Source organism: Trichomonas vaginalis, chromosome III, assembly GCF_026262505.1.
Source record: "Trichomonas vaginalis G3 chromosome III, whole genome shotgun sequence".
Classification (NCBI taxonomy): domain Eukaryota; phylum Parabasalia; order Trichomonadida; family Trichomonadidae; genus Trichomonas; species Trichomonas vaginalis.
In genome coordinates this window covers 11504145-11518869 of record NC_067205.1, presented here as the reverse complement: position 1 = coordinate 11518869, position 14725 = coordinate 11504145, and the positions used below count along the sequence as shown (strand labels likewise).

The window sequence follows — 14725 nt, the reverse complement described above, 5'->3', positions numbered from 1 at the left end:
ATATCTTAGAAAATATGCTACAATTGATTAGTTAAGTGTAAATGAAGTTAAGAGTTATGATTAGAGGAAAAATTATTTATGTGATAAATAACAAGAATAAGGTATATAAAAAGTTATGGAGTGGGTATAAGGTAGATTGTGAAGGCAAAGAATCAAAATAGAAGAGTCTAGAAAAGAAGAAGAAAAAACAAAAAAAATTAAATGCTTTCGGTGAGGCTCGAACTCGCGACCTTAGGATTATGAGACCTACGCTCTACCTACTGAGCTACGAAAGCATTACATCTTTTCAAAATATTTTAATATCATGACTAATTTTTGCAGTTTTTGATGAAGAAAAATTTTTGAACCCATTTTATTTAGAAAGAAATCTGCTTGATCTTTCATCCAATGGATTTCTTAAAGGAAAGTCTTTCTGGACATTCCTATCATTTCCAACAATATTTCACGACCCACTTTCTTTTACTTACCATCTCAACGGAATTCAATTTACTAACATTGCCAGCAAGGGTGCAATTAGTCTCAAAGATGAAAATTCCATATTAATACTCGAACATGCAACATTTAATTCGATTACTTCCTCTTCAAAAGGTGGCTGCATATTTTTTGAACCCGGCCACTCAATATATCAGAAAGATATATGCGCAAATAATGTCTACTCCAGTATCAAAGGCATATACGCCTATATAAACATTTCAAAAACATCCGAAAACTATAATTTTATTTCGATGATTTCGTTAATTGATTGTTATAAAAGTCCTACTCGGGCAGACATCATCTGGCTCGGAGGCGGTCAGACCTCAGTTTCATATTACAACTCAACTAATAACCAAGTTCTTTATTCGATTGGATGTTACATGGGAAATTCAGTTGGAACAGCTGAAACTTCTTTTTTAAATGTCGTATCAGGTACTGCTACAGAAAGTGCTGTAATATTTTCTGATTCAGCTTGCATTATTCGATATTCAAATTTTTATAATGATAAAGTTTTAAATCCTATATTTTATTTTATGAATTTGAATGATGTTCATTCTTCTGTTGACCATTGTGTCTTTTCGGGAAACTCCGCTGAAACATTTTTGATTCAAGAACTCTCTGTAACTGATTGTTCTTTTAATCAAAATACATTTGCTGCTATTGCCCCTAATTTGCCTTTTACAGGTTCTTATAGTTTTATTGTTAATACACAATGTCATATTGGAGGTTACAATGATTGTCATATCATTGCTTCTTGCATGTCTCGTTGTTTCTTCTCTAATTCATTTTTGCTTTTATACTTTATCCTTTTGGCTTAGATTTATACTTTATCCTTTTGGTATTGATGATTTGATAGCACTTTCTGACATTTTCTCAATTTTTTGACACTTTTTAGCCTGTAAAATAAATTTCACAATAAAATAAACCATTTTTTTGTCTGTTCGATTTAAATTTTCATATGGACATCTTATGCAAAGTCATAATATTATATTAGCTCTGAAAAATATCCGAAATTTGTGGCTCTTTTGTTAAGGGAGGCTTCCGACCAGAAAGCTCTCTCAATTTTTTGTGATGTTTACACCAAAAGTGAGATTCGTTAAGCGTTTTTCTCGTTGAATATTGAGTTTCCCGTATTTTGAGTTATTCATAAAGCTCCTCTATATTATACCCTATCTACTGATATGATTATTTTTGAAAAATCTCTTAAATCGACCTGCACTGAATTTTTTAGGGAAAATTCGAAATTTTCTAGGCGTTTTCTGTAACGTTTTTTTACGGAATAAAATCCGAAAAATAATTTTTTGAAGAATCATTTGGGTAGAATACTTATCGAAAATTATATTTATTATAATTTTGGTCGATAAAAATAAGCGGATTCAAAACTGGCAAAAACCCTTTCGGCAATTTGTGGACGATTCCGAACCCCCTCATTTTTGAAATTTAATAAGAAAAATAGAATCTTTATTAAATATAGATTTTAAAAAACTTGGTTATAATTTACGAAATTTTCTCACTTGGGCTAAAAAGTGACAATTTGGTCGGAAGCCGCCCTTAAAAAATTGAGAACGTTAAAAAGATGGAAGGTAACCAGAAAATCTTTATTTTAATAGCAAAAATTATAGCAGCCATAATAATTAGTATATAGAGATACATGATAACTTTTGTTGGTTCAGAAGTTTTTACTTTTTCTCGTAGAATACATGAATATGAAGTATTGGATGTCAGAAAACAGTAAGAACATCATTAAATAAAGTTAAAAATATTAGACTGATATGTTTATTTATATATTGAAAGTAATTTTGCCTCTTGCTTTAAGAGCAAGGAATATGCATATTATTGTTGTTATTGTGGGAACAATAATAAATGGGAAGTTTGTTATAGCAAAAACAAATCTTGTGGCATGTACAATACTTGTTAAAGTAATATAAAGACAAACAACGCCTGATATCAAATAGAAAATTACATCTACAAGATACCAAGCAGAGAATTTCTTGAACTGAATCATCACGGATAAAACAAAAATCAGAGGAGATGTTACTGCTAAAGTATGCAACATATTTAGTAAATATGCGTATTGGGTTGGTCTTCGTTCACCATCAACAATACTTCCGTATATAGAAATGATTCCATAGTGTCCTCCAATTTCTTGGATTGCTGTTGGTATAAAGTAAGGCGAGAACAGAAAGTTGAAAAGAACAAGCATAATCTATTGACTTCTCCTAAGTAATTGCCATCTGGTCAGTAGGAAACCCTGGGAAATATAAAACAAATGATCTAGAATACGATAATCTTTGTTTCTGTTATAGAGATAATACAGGGATTTGTTAGCATAATTCTGCAGGGATCCGAAATGCTTTTCAACATTGACTGGGAATGTTATGATGAAAAGAATTATGTAAATGAATATCAGAACATACAATGGGTATTTGTAAATTTCGTGCTCATCTCCAATGACCTCATAATAAGAAGGCATTTCATCTCCAACGAAAATTTCATATGAATATGATTCATTCGATTTGCTAAAGTTAAGTGTTGAGAATCCATTCTCAAACCTCATTTCTCTATGATAAAGAGAAACACCTTCTTTTATATGTCTCTGAAATGAAAGAGGTTTTCCATTGCATGTTATTGTTTCGTTCTCACTATCTGAGAATACTAAACATCTGACATCAATATCATTTTTGTTAAACATTGTGTTCATTGATAGTTGTTTGGCATCTATTGGATAAGTAACAACGAATGTAGGTCTTTCATATATTGAATATTGGTGATAAAAGAAGTTTCTGTTATCGTTTGTCAAAATACCAATATGATGATTATCTCTGATATCACTACATATTATTTCTAGTGACATATCATGATGCTGAGGCATTAAGTTCTTTGGATGCTTATGGCCAGTTATAACAAGTGGTATATTGTACTCACTTGTCATTTGCTCGAAGGTTCTTCCACTACCTGATTTGCTACTTCCAAATTGATTTACAGGGTAGTGAGTAATGATGACAATGGATTTATTCTTATAATCTTCTTGGATTTGGATGATCTTCTGCTCAACAATATCAAGCATTTCTTTGGAAGGAAGTAAATACACATCAAGAAGAGCACGTGGCCGAGGGAAATCATATGGGTTAAGTATTAAGAATAAAACATCATTGCTAACGTGTTCCGAAGCAACGAAGTCTTCTAATTGATGAATCTTATTCTTCCACATTGGAGAAGTTCTAAGCTAGTTGTTTTCTTCTGATTCTAAGGAATACACATCGAAAAAGTCATGGTTTCCAGCTGCATCAACGATTTTTGTACCATTTCTCAAAATTTTTTTAATAATTGCATCGTATTGATTGAACTCTTCATCTATTTGATCTGCAATCTTGATCTTTGGTGTTACATATTGGAAATCATCAACATTATCGCCACAACTCAATAAAATATTAGGAGATATATTATTTGTAAAATCTAAAGCCTGAATGAAATTCTGATTATTAGCATCTTTTATATGACTCACATGTATATCAGTCATATGTACAAAGAAAGCTGGATCATATTTTTTATCAAAATTTATTGAAGTGCTTGGAAATTTTTCCACCTTGTTGAAGGGAGTTATGAAAATAAGTAAAGCTGAAACTATAGCAACAACAATAAACCATGAATATTTTGTTAAAATATGTCTGTAACCAATTATGTCTTTTTCTTCTTTAAAGGCATTGAAATCTTCATTTTCAGGAAGTAAATCAGTAATTAATACTTGTGCTGGATCGCTATCAATAGCACTCATTGGTTTTGGATCGCAATTGATTTTTCAAAATTTCAGTACAAGACAATGAACTGAAAAAGTTGATCCAAACTTATATTTTTATACGTATCAATATGTTAGTTAAAAATACTATTAAAAAAAATTCAATTCGGTGGATCCGTTTGATTCAAAGTATTTTCGAAAAGTAAACAATTTTCAATTCGGTGATTCATTAAAAAATCAATGACCTTTTAAATAAAATAAGGCTTTTTTTCTTGGTTCATTTAAACGATAAATTCAAAATTTCAAAGGTTGTGGTTATTTTTTTCCCCCGGTGATTCAAGATTTTGAGAATATATTTCTTCAGAAAAAATCGTTTTCTATATTGATTCCAATCATTTCAAGTTTTCTGGTTTAAATTTTTGTCAAAATTGAAAATTTGATCTTGAAATAAATGAAATTTTGCTCATTTAATGCATGAAAAACAATAATTTGTAGATAGTTCGTATGGATTGGTTTTCGAAATTTCATTTGAACCCTACTGTTCCCTAATTTTAGACGATTTTACCTTATATGATCATTAATTATAGAACAAGATTAAGCACTACAAAATGTTTCAAATAGTAAAACATAAATTGTAGATACAGATTCAAAATTTACAAACAGAAATTATCCATTGAAAATATGAAAATTGAAGACATTTTTTGTTGCTACAATTATGCATTTAATCTTTACCTGGATGGCCCTTCCTTACTTCATTTTTTGTGATTTCAATTTGAAAAATTAATTTATTCATTGGATTAATGAGTGGTATTAATTTTTTCTTGAAAATTCATGTTTTTAAATACGCTCAATTCAATACAATAGACCTAATTTTTTATTTGAGATTTTCATTCAAGAACTTTGTTATTTTTTCGAATGGAATCTTCTTCAAGTTGTCATAAAGATCAACATGATTTGCATCCTCAATAATCAAAAGTTCTTTTGGTTCACTTGCATTCTTATAAATATCATCACTAAAGTATTTGCTATGAGCATGGTCACCAGCAATCAATAAAATTGGTCTTGGAGCAATATCTTTAATGAATGTAAGAATATCGAAATTCATGAAAGAGATTGCATTAGTAACTGTCCATGAACCATTGGAGTTAAGAGAGTTAACATGGAAACCTCTATTTGTCTTGTAATATCCTGCGAACATGGCAGTTACTGAATCAGTATCTTCTGTAACTTTGTCTGGAAGTCCAGGAGGAGCATATGCAGGGGTCTTGTTCTCAGCATCTTTCCAACGTTGAAGGGAAAGATCATGAAGAGCTTTTTGCTTTTGCTCATTTGTAACTGAATCATTAATACCCTTCTGCATTGTACGACACATATCATACATACTAGCTGTAATACTTGCCTTGATTCTCTTATCAGCGGCCATTGCATTTAATGCGAAGCCTCCGAAGCCACAGATGCCAATTACACCGATTTTCTCGCGGTCAACAAAATCATGAAGACCAAGTTAATCAACAGCAGCACTGAAGTCTTCTGTATTAATGTCTGGTGATGATACATTTCTTGGTTGGCCACTTGAATCACCTGTATATGATGGATCGAATGCAAGTGCAACAAATCCTCTATGAGCAAGTTTGTTAGCATAAAATCCGGAAGATTGCTGTCTAACTGCTCCATATGGACCAGAAATTGCAACTGCAGCATACTTTCCTTTGAGTTGAGCTGGATGATATAGGTCTCCTGCAAGAACTATGCCAAATCTGTTATTGAACTTAACGGACTCTCTAACGACATCTTTATGGAGTTCGAATGTGTAATGTGGCAAACCCAAATTTTAGCTAAAAGTGACAGGGAAAAAAAACGTTTAGTATTAAAAAAAAGACCGATGAGAGCTTCGTTCGAAATATAGAGGGAACTGAGAATGCGCAACCATTCTCAGGGAATATTGGATGCTATTCCCGTTCCCTCTGTATGGAAAATTGAGGTTTTCAAAGGGAGTTAAAATAATATCAAATTTATACTAATTTACTTCAAAATACAAAAGTATTTGACAGCTAAAATTAGTTACTTTAGCAAGCCTATCAATACCCTTTTACGATTATTGCTACTTTTTCGAAATAAAAGTAAAACCAAATTTATACTAATTTACTTCAAAATACAAAAGTATTTGACAGCTAAAATTAGTTACTTTAGCAAGCCTATCAATACCCTTTTACGATTATTGCTACTTTTTCGAAATAAAAGTAAAACCAAATTTATACTAATTTACTTCAAAATACAAAAGTATTTGACAGCTAAAATTAGTTACTTTAGCAAGCCTATCAATACCCTTTTACGATTATTGCTACTTTTTCGAAATAAAAGTAAAACCAAATTTATACTAATTTACTTCAAAATACAAAAGTATTTGACAGCTAAAATTAGTTACTTTAGCAAGCCTATCAATACCCTTTTACGATTATTGCTACTTTTTCGAAATAAAATAAATTTATTATCAAAAACCTTTTTTTTCTTAGTAAAAATAAACGAAATTTTTTACCTTATGAACTTTTGATGGAAATATGCAAATTTAAAATAATAAAGAAAGCCGCGAGCGAAGCGATCGGCTTAGTTCGAAGATTTTGATTCAAATCTTTGCTGATCTGTAATTCGCGGAAGCCGCGAGCGAATCGAGCGGCTTAGGTCTAAGATTTTGATTCAAATCTTTGCTTATATTCCTTAAATTCTTTATGAAACTCGCAACAGTTCCATAAAAAATTTTAAATTCTAAACTGTCGAAATTACCGATCGGTAATCACACCCTTCACGGGTGTGTCACTTTTTACAGGCGTGTCACTTTTAGCTAAAATTACCCCTACTCTGTGTAATGTTCTTTAGATAAATTCATCAAAAATGAAGTGATTAAAGTTTCTATTGAATTTAATTTCTATTGATTTTCAATCTGTTGGAACATAATTTGCTTTAATTCTTAGCAAGCATAATAAATATAATAATCACTTTTTTTCAATAGTGTTTAAAAAAGTGACAGTGTGAATTCGCACAGCTAATCATACGAAAACACAATTTTTCGCCATAAAACAATATCACGTTATTTTCCATTCAAATGATATTGCTCCTAAAATGTCAATGAAAGAATTAGATATGATTCAAAATTTACTGCAAAATGCATTTTTCCTTGTTTTATTTTGAAAAATGTAAGTAGATCTTAGTACAGATAATTAAATCATAATTTATAGAATTATGAAATTTGAATTCACATATGAAAAATTGACAGGTATGAATTCACACAAACAATTGTTGATGACAAAATTTTTTATCATTTTTCACCAATGATACGAGGAGCTTCTAGATATGTTACATCGAAGTTCACACAGGAAGATGACAATCGTCTTAAGAAGCTTGTTAGCAAGTATGGAACAGATAGTTGGCGCGAAGTTTCAAAATATTTTCCTTACAGAAACGAACGTCAATGCAGAGATAGGTGGGAGAAATTCTTATGTCCATCACTGAATAAAGGACCCTTCACAGAAGAAGAAGACATGACAATAATGCGATTACACGCTGAACTTGGACCAAAATGGATGACAATTTCTCGATTAATGAACAACAGATCAGATGTCAGTATAAAGTCTAGATACAATAGTTTAATGAAACGTATTAATACACAGAAAAATTCTAGTTTTGCGCAAAAATCAGAAAATATCTCTCCAAAAATAGCCACAGAAGCATGTATTCCTGAAGTATCAAATGAAATTTCAGATCCTATTTTAAATTTTGATGAAAAATCCCGTCAATTATTTGATACTGAAGATTTTTTCAATGATTTTATCATTTTTTGATTGATTATTCACTCATCTTTTGTATATATAATAGAAATAAATATTAATGAACTGTTATTTAAATAAAAGAACATATTTTTTTATTTTCTCAAAATTGAATCTTTTTTGGCTTTTTTTAAATGAAACCTTAAAGATATTTTAATCTTATGTGAAGCAGATATTCATAATATAAAGCATTCAGGTATATTTAAGCGGTTATTTAAAAATCAGATATATTATTTATTTTAATTGGTATTTAACAAGTTCTGCATAGGCGCCAGACTTTTCTAAGAGTTCTTTATGAGTACCTGATTCAATTATTGTACCTTTACTGAAAACAAATATTTTATCAGCATTTTGAACTGTTGATAACCTGTGAGCAACAATTATTGTTGTTTTTTCTTTTCTGAAGTTCTCAATAGATTCCTGAACTAAATTTTCCGATTGTGCATCTAATGAGGCTGTTGCTTCATCAAGAAGTAGTATTGGTGCATTTGTGAGAATTGCTCTTGATATGCATATTCTTTGCTTTTGTCCACCACTTAAAGAAGTTTGTGTAACATCAGTTTGATATTTTTGTTGAAGTTCGTTGATAAATTGATGGCAATTTCCAATTTCTGCGGCCCTTATCACTTCATCATCTGTTGCATTATCAACTGAATATTTAATATTATCTTCAATTGACATTGAAAACAAAATTGGTGTTTGTGAAACACAAGATATGTTATTTCTTAATGATACTTGAGAAACATCTTTAATATCATGACCATCTATTAAAATCTGACCGTCATTGATATCATAAAACTTTTGGATTAATTGCAATGTTGTTGACTTTCCACATCCACTTTCTCCTACGAATGCAACAGTTTCACCTGCTTTTATTGAAAAAGACAATTTCTCTACAGCATTTGTTTGAGATGATGGATATTTGAAGGAAACTTCCTTGAATTCGATATCTCCTTTTATCTTTCCAATATCACTCCCACTCCTTCTGGATATTGCAGGTTTTCTATTAATTAACTCCAATATTTTAACTGATGAAATATTTGCTTTTCTAAAGCTATCTGAGCATGAAAATATTTGAGTCGAACTAATTGATGCAAACATCAGGGACATCATGATTGTCATTACATCTCCAGGAACCAGTTGATGCTTTGGTTTTCTAATTATTAAATAGCATGCAACATAACAAACTATTGCAACTAATCCATTCCCAAACATGTTGAAGAACATATCCTTGATTCCATGTGCAATGGATGTCTTCTTATAAATATTTTGGATCGATTCTAATGTTTTATCATATCCCTGATGCTCATCTATTTCACAATCATTGGCTTTCACTGTTCTAATTTGTGAGATTACCTCGCTGACTCTAGAAGATGCAAATGATGACTTGTCACTGTATTCACGCCAATAATTTCCTATTACTTTTTCTGCAATGACGTAGCTTACTGTAATGATGATAATTATTCCGAGTGAAGCCAGAGCAACTATCCAACTTGTTGTGAGTGCAACAATAAGTCCTCCTATTGTTGTAATAAAATGTTGCATTATTTCAAGTAACTTATCTACATAAATTTCCTTGACTATTGTTACATCCTCGGATAATCTTGAAACCAATATTCCTGAATTCATTGTATCAAAATATGACATATCTTGATCAATAATGGAATCAAATATTTTTGATCTTAAATCAGCAGAAAACAAAGGGGTACAATACGCGCGCAGAAATTGGGAAATCAATGAAAGAACAACCATTGTCCCGTTAATAATTGCCATTTTGATAACAACAGGGATTATCGCTTTGACCATATCGCTATCTCCTGTTGATAGACCAGTAGTTAAGTCTCCATACATAACATTCATTAACAATGGAGCTGCTCCTGATAAACAATGGAATAATATTGCAATAAAAAGAATAAATTTCTTCTGGAAATACTTAAGCATTTTGAAGATTTCAGTTCCAGAAGTAGTGATGGAATTATCTTCTTGCTTTGATGTTGGTTTGAACACACGAAATGCATCGGCCATGGTGGAAATGATGTGTAAAAAATCTTTACATACAATTGAATTATTTTGAGATATCATTCAATTTTTGAGAGCATCGTTGTGAAAATTTTGTCATAGGACAGATTCAAATTTCGGAAGACAACAGAACTGAAAATTGAATATTGAAAATAAAATCATTGCATTCATTTACTGTATAATATTTTTCAAGAAAAAAATTCTACAAGGATTCAACTTTAATAAAAATTTTGGTTTATTTATTCAAGTAAAATACTATCGCGAACCCTTTATCCATAACAAAGAAAGCACAGATTCTCTAAAATCAGTTCAAATTTTATATGTTTGAATATTACGATTTTTAAATTTGATATAATATGATAAAATAGTTATTCCTTTTCGATATCAGTACCATTTTGATATGTAATTCTTTGATTTAACCTTTGATATTATTTTCATTTAAAATAATTTTAATTATGTGAAAATTTTAAATAATGACTTAAGGGAATACAACATGTTGCAATTAAGAATACTAAATTTTTAAAAAACTTTTGCCAATGCCCGTTTCAAATTGATGTTTTTTTGTGAACGATTCAAAATTTACTCTGAAAATAATTTGAAACAATGGTAGCTTTGAACAATAATGTGAAACTAAAAAATTTTATAAGATTCCGAAATTCTGTCTTCTTCACAAATATTTTTTGAGTACCTATCAGAAAAAATCAAAATTTTTTGAGTTCATTTCTCATGGAAGAAGCTCAAACTCAGGATCAAAATAATGTAGAAATGCATGAAATTGAATCTCCTCCACCACAGCCTCAAGTTCCTGCCATGATAACTGATGAGGAGAAGAAAATGAGCAAGGGAATTTTAGGAATGCTAATGTTCCAATCAAAAGGATCTCTATTGGCAATGATTCCATGCGTTCTTATTGGGGCGGCTCCATTGGTCGCCTTTCTTTTATTTGGAAGAATTCTAAATCTAATTTCCAAATATTACATGGAAATCCAACAAAATCAAACACCAAAGGATGTTATGCATGATATTGGAATGAACTGCATATACATTTGCATTGTATCTGTTCTATCTGGAATTTTGAAATATCTACAGACTTTTACTTATATCAGAATTGGGGCAAACATGTCAAAGAATATCAAATCAAGTCTATTCAAATCGATTGCCTGCTCAGATATTACACGGTCATTTCGGAGAATGGACAAAGTTTATCAGGTAGCCAACGTCAGAGAATTCTTATTGCCAGAGCAATTCTTAAATCTCCGTCAATCTCGCTTTGCGACGAAGCAACATCAGCTCTTGATGTAAAATCAGAGAATAAGGTCCAAGCAGCCCTAACAAATATCATGAGAGAGAGAACATCGATAGTTGTTGCACACAGACTTTCCACAATTAAAAATGCAAATTCGATTTTTGTGTTTGATAATGGATCCATTGTTGAAAGCGGTGATCACAATTCTCTTATTGAGAAAAAAGGCACATATTATAATCTTTTTTCAAGACAATTGACAAAAGATTGAATGGTCATGATATCTTTGAATCATAAAATTTATTTTTTTCAAAATTTTCGATTGTTTAAATTTCCAATAATTGCATTCCACAATCAATTTCACATTGTATTTTTGGATTTAGGTAACATTTTTAAAGTTCAAAAAAAAAATCAGATTGTGGAAACATCATTCATTAATCTTATTATATGTTAGTTTATAAGTACGTTTTTAAAGGAATTAAATCATCGGAATCGAAATCAATATTTTTATGAACAGTTTTTCATTGAACTATTCAAAAAAATTCCATCATTTGATAAACCTTTTGAAAATAATTCTGAGATGCTTAGCTTCAGGTTCAATAAATTTACTAGAAATCCTAAGATGTAACAATATTTTTTGTGCCCTGAGAGAAATATTACCGATTTTTCATTCATAACATCTAAATATATTGAATTTAAAGGAAACATTGATCAAAGTATTTACACTCGAGGTATCTCTAGAGTTTAAAACCTCAACTCAAGATTTTCAATTTAATGTACTGGTTTATGTGAATACAAACACAGAACTATATAAATAAACAACATAATTTCTTCGTGGAAAAAAAATTGTTTTAATTGATCGTACATTATATGAATACTATTGACAATGATTTGATAATGCATTGGAATTATTTAAATTATTCGATTGAAAGAAATAAAAAAATGATCACAATTTTTTTTTCAACGTCAGATTGCGGCCTGTGACAGTCATTAAAAACTATGGAAAATTTAATTTTTCAGTTGATACATACTATTTTAGACAAAAGTTTAACATATTTCAAAGATTTTTTAAAAATTATTATAGATTTTCATATGAAAGAGACCAAATCTCTATTCATCTCTCTAAATTTATGTTGCGCGATAAATTATTTCATTCTCACTCAAATGATAAAATCTGATTTTCTTCATATTATTTTTTTATCACATGAATATAATACATTGATGATATTTAAGACTTCTATACATCTTTGAATTGATATACAAAGATTTTGGAACAGATAATTATGGGGTCCTCAGAATGGATCGAAGATATATTGCTGATCTTTCAATATATCCTTTTCTAGCTTATTTACTTATATACAACTATGTAATCTTTCTTTTTATTTTCCGATAGGCCACTATCATCACTGAAAAATTGAATTGATTCTCTCAATATAAAATATTTTTGAATGAACGAAATGACACACTCTTAATTCTATGCAATGATATATACAAATCTATTGCATATCATACTTTATGATTTTCCTGGTTTTATGCATAGTGTATCTTTTGAATAGTCAGATAATTCAATTTATTATTCTCAAATTTTTCAATATCATTATGGGTTTATCTTTTCAGTTCATTATTCATAAAAATGGCCCTTGAAAAAAAGCTCAAGAATCCTTTCAGCGCAGAAGAAGATTCTCTTCTCTCAAGCATTGTCAACTATTATATCCAGAACGGAATGAGTGTTGATTGGAACATTGTCAGTGGAAGAATGCCGAACAGAAATGCGAGGCAGTGCAGAGACAGATGGCAAGGCTATCTTGATTCAAGCATTAACAGAGATGAGTTTACTAATGAGGAGAACTACTTTATCCTCAAAAAAGTAGAAGAGGTTGGAAAGAAATGGAAGGTTATTGCTTCACAAATGAAGCATAGAACTGATGTAGCTGTTAAAGCACAATATAGGAAACTTGTTCGTAGAAACATTTCCACTGATAATGTTTTTCATGTATATACAGATTCATATCAGATGAAAGTAAATCCTGCAGTCCAGACAAATGATGTGATTCAACAAGGTACATATTCCGAATTAGAAATTCAAAATTCGGGAAAAAATGGATTAAATTTTCCTAATCAAAGCAATGACGACAATTCAAACAACTATGATGATTATATCTCATCAATATTTGCTGTTGAAGATGAATTATTTGATTCTTTTTTTAATGAAATTAGCGGCGGCTCAAAAGTCATCGATAATTCATTTTAATAAGATATTTAAACGATTAAATATCTCCTATTAAAATTAAGAAAATTTATGTTTCTTTTTTAAAAATTAAATTTCAACACAATGAACCTTTGTAAATAACGATTTCATTGTTATTTTACTACTCAGATAATTAAAAATTTGATATCCAGAAACAAAGTTTTCAATCGACCAGGCATCTTTTGAAAATTTAGATAACTGACAAATTCTGAGAATTATCAAATATTGAATGTCTGACACAACATGCATGTAATTGGAAAATATTATTCAGGAAATAATCTTCAGTATGGAAAACAAAAATTAGATGATCGGATTTTTTGTTTTTTTCTGTTTATTCAGAATCTTTTCAGAATTTAAAAACAATAACATCTAATTTATCTTATGATCCACAATGGTTAAATTCCAAATAATCTTTCGATATGCTTTATTTGAAAACAAAAATATGTAAAATATTGAAAAGTTGAATTTTCTTCGTATTTTCAGAATATTGCTGCGAAAACGTAAATTTTTTACGACATTTTGGCGAAATCATATTTAATGATACCAGTTACATGTTTGTGAGGCTATTTAACTCTTTTTTTAGGCTGATGAGATGAAATTCATTATTGATTTCACATGTGGCTATGATTTTTTTGTGCGTAATATTATAATTAGTCTTTATTTTACGATTACATATGCTTGTGTATGCATAAATATATTAAAAAACATAATTTATTTGATTAAATTCGAAAACCTTAGAGGGGGCACAAACTTGTCCAGTGAGGTGAAGTGAAAAGTGACAGGTTTACATGTCAGAAATGTAAAGTGTCGGATTTGAAACAAAAAATGGATTAATTTATTATTATATGATAGAGAGATTTGGTAAGTTACTATCAAATTTGTAAGTAAGGGGAAAAAAAGTAAGAAAGAAAAAAAAATTTTTAAAAATAAAAAGCCACTCGCTTCGCTCGCGGTTGACAAAAAGAACAAATTCGAAAAATAATTGTATGAAATTACGAAACTAATCCACTCGCTTCGCTCGCGGCTGACGAAAAGAACAGATTCGAAAAAAGATTGTACGAAACTAAGCCCCTCGCTTCGCTCGCGGTTTAAGTAAACAACATATTTCAGATTATCGATACTAAAAATTTTTTTATTTTATTACATTTTTTTTGCTTTTTTTTTAAAGCTTCTTAACTTAAATC

General features: G+C 30.1%; 8 protein-coding genes and 1 non-coding gene across 9 annotated transcripts, besides 2 other annotated features; 3 read left to right on the top strand and 6 right to left on the bottom strand.

The window, feature by feature from the left end:
- Window positions 1-202: 202 nt before the first annotated feature.
- TVAGG3_0683300 lies at window positions 203-275 on the bottom strand. Its single transcript has one exon. It is a non-coding gene; the product is annotated as a tRNA-Met (tRNA).
- Window positions 276-1506: 1231 nt separating this feature from the next.
- Window positions 1507-2025: a mobile genetic element.
- Window positions 2026-2254: 229 nt separating this feature from the next.
- On the bottom strand, window positions 2255-2677 carry TVAGG3_0683280 (uncharacterized protein; the record flags this gene model as incomplete). The annotated part of the gene is made up of 1 exon (XM_001326970.1): window positions 2255-2677. The coding sequence occupies one exon, from the start codon at window positions 2675-2677 to the stop codon at window positions 2255-2257; it is 423 nt and encodes a 140-aa protein (XP_001327005.1).
- Window positions 2678-2680: 3 nt separating this feature from the next.
- On the bottom strand, window positions 2681-3685 carry TVAGG3_0683270 (calcineurin-like phosphoesterase family; the record flags this gene model as incomplete). Its single annotated transcript, XM_001326969.1, has 1 exon — window positions 2681-3685. One exon carries the CDS (start codon window positions 3683-3685, stop codon window positions 2681-2683), a length of 1005 nt encoding a protein of 334 aa, XP_001327004.1.
- A 15-nt stretch (window positions 3686-3700) lies between these two features.
- Window positions 3701-4249, bottom strand: TVAGG3_0683260 (metallo-dependent phosphatases family; the record flags this gene model as incomplete). Its single annotated transcript, XM_001326968.1, has 1 exon — window positions 3701-4249. One exon carries the CDS (start codon window positions 4247-4249, stop codon window positions 3701-3703), a length of 549 nt encoding a protein of 182 aa, XP_001327003.1.
- An 835-nt stretch (window positions 4250-5084) lies between these two features.
- On the bottom strand, window positions 5085-5633 carry TVAGG3_0683250 (thiolester hydrolase protein; the record flags this gene model as incomplete). Its single annotated transcript, XM_001326967.1, has 1 exon — window positions 5085-5633. The coding sequence occupies one exon, from the start codon at window positions 5631-5633 to the stop codon at window positions 5085-5087; it is 549 nt and encodes a 182-aa protein (XP_001327002.1).
- A 394-nt stretch (window positions 5634-6027) lies between these two features.
- Window positions 6028-7067: a mobile genetic element.
- Window positions 7068-7536: 469 nt separating this feature from the next.
- TVAGG3_0683230 (RNA polymerase II transcription regulator recruiting protein) lies at window positions 7537-8046 on the top strand (the record flags this gene model as incomplete). Its single annotated transcript, XM_001326966.1, has 1 exon — window positions 7537-8046. One exon carries the CDS (start codon window positions 7537-7539, stop codon window positions 8044-8046), a length of 510 nt encoding a protein of 169 aa, XP_001327001.1.
- A 219-nt stretch (window positions 8047-8265) lies between these two features.
- Window positions 8266-10056, bottom strand: TVAGG3_0683220 (ABC transporter B family; the record flags this gene model as incomplete). Its single annotated transcript, XM_001326965.1, has 1 exon — window positions 8266-10056. The coding sequence occupies one exon, from the start codon at window positions 10054-10056 to the stop codon at window positions 8266-8268; it is 1791 nt and encodes a 596-aa protein (XP_001327000.1).
- Window positions 10057-10776: 720 nt separating this feature from the next.
- Window positions 10777-11352, top strand: TVAGG3_0683210 (ATPase activity, coupled to transmembrane movement of substances; the record flags this gene model as incomplete). Its single annotated transcript, XM_001326964.1, has 1 exon — window positions 10777-11352. The coding sequence occupies one exon, from the start codon at window positions 10777-10779 to the stop codon at window positions 11350-11352; it is 576 nt and encodes a 191-aa protein (XP_001326999.1).
- Window positions 11353-12904: 1552 nt separating this feature from the next.
- On the top strand, window positions 12905-13693 carry TVAGG3_0683200 (RNA polymerase II transcription regulator recruiting protein; the record flags this gene model as incomplete). The annotated part of the gene is made up of 1 exon (XM_001326963.1): window positions 12927-13544. One exon carries the CDS (start codon window positions 12927-12929, stop codon window positions 13542-13544), a length of 618 nt encoding a protein of 205 aa, XP_001326998.1.
- Window positions 13694-14725: the final 1032 nt, after the last annotated feature.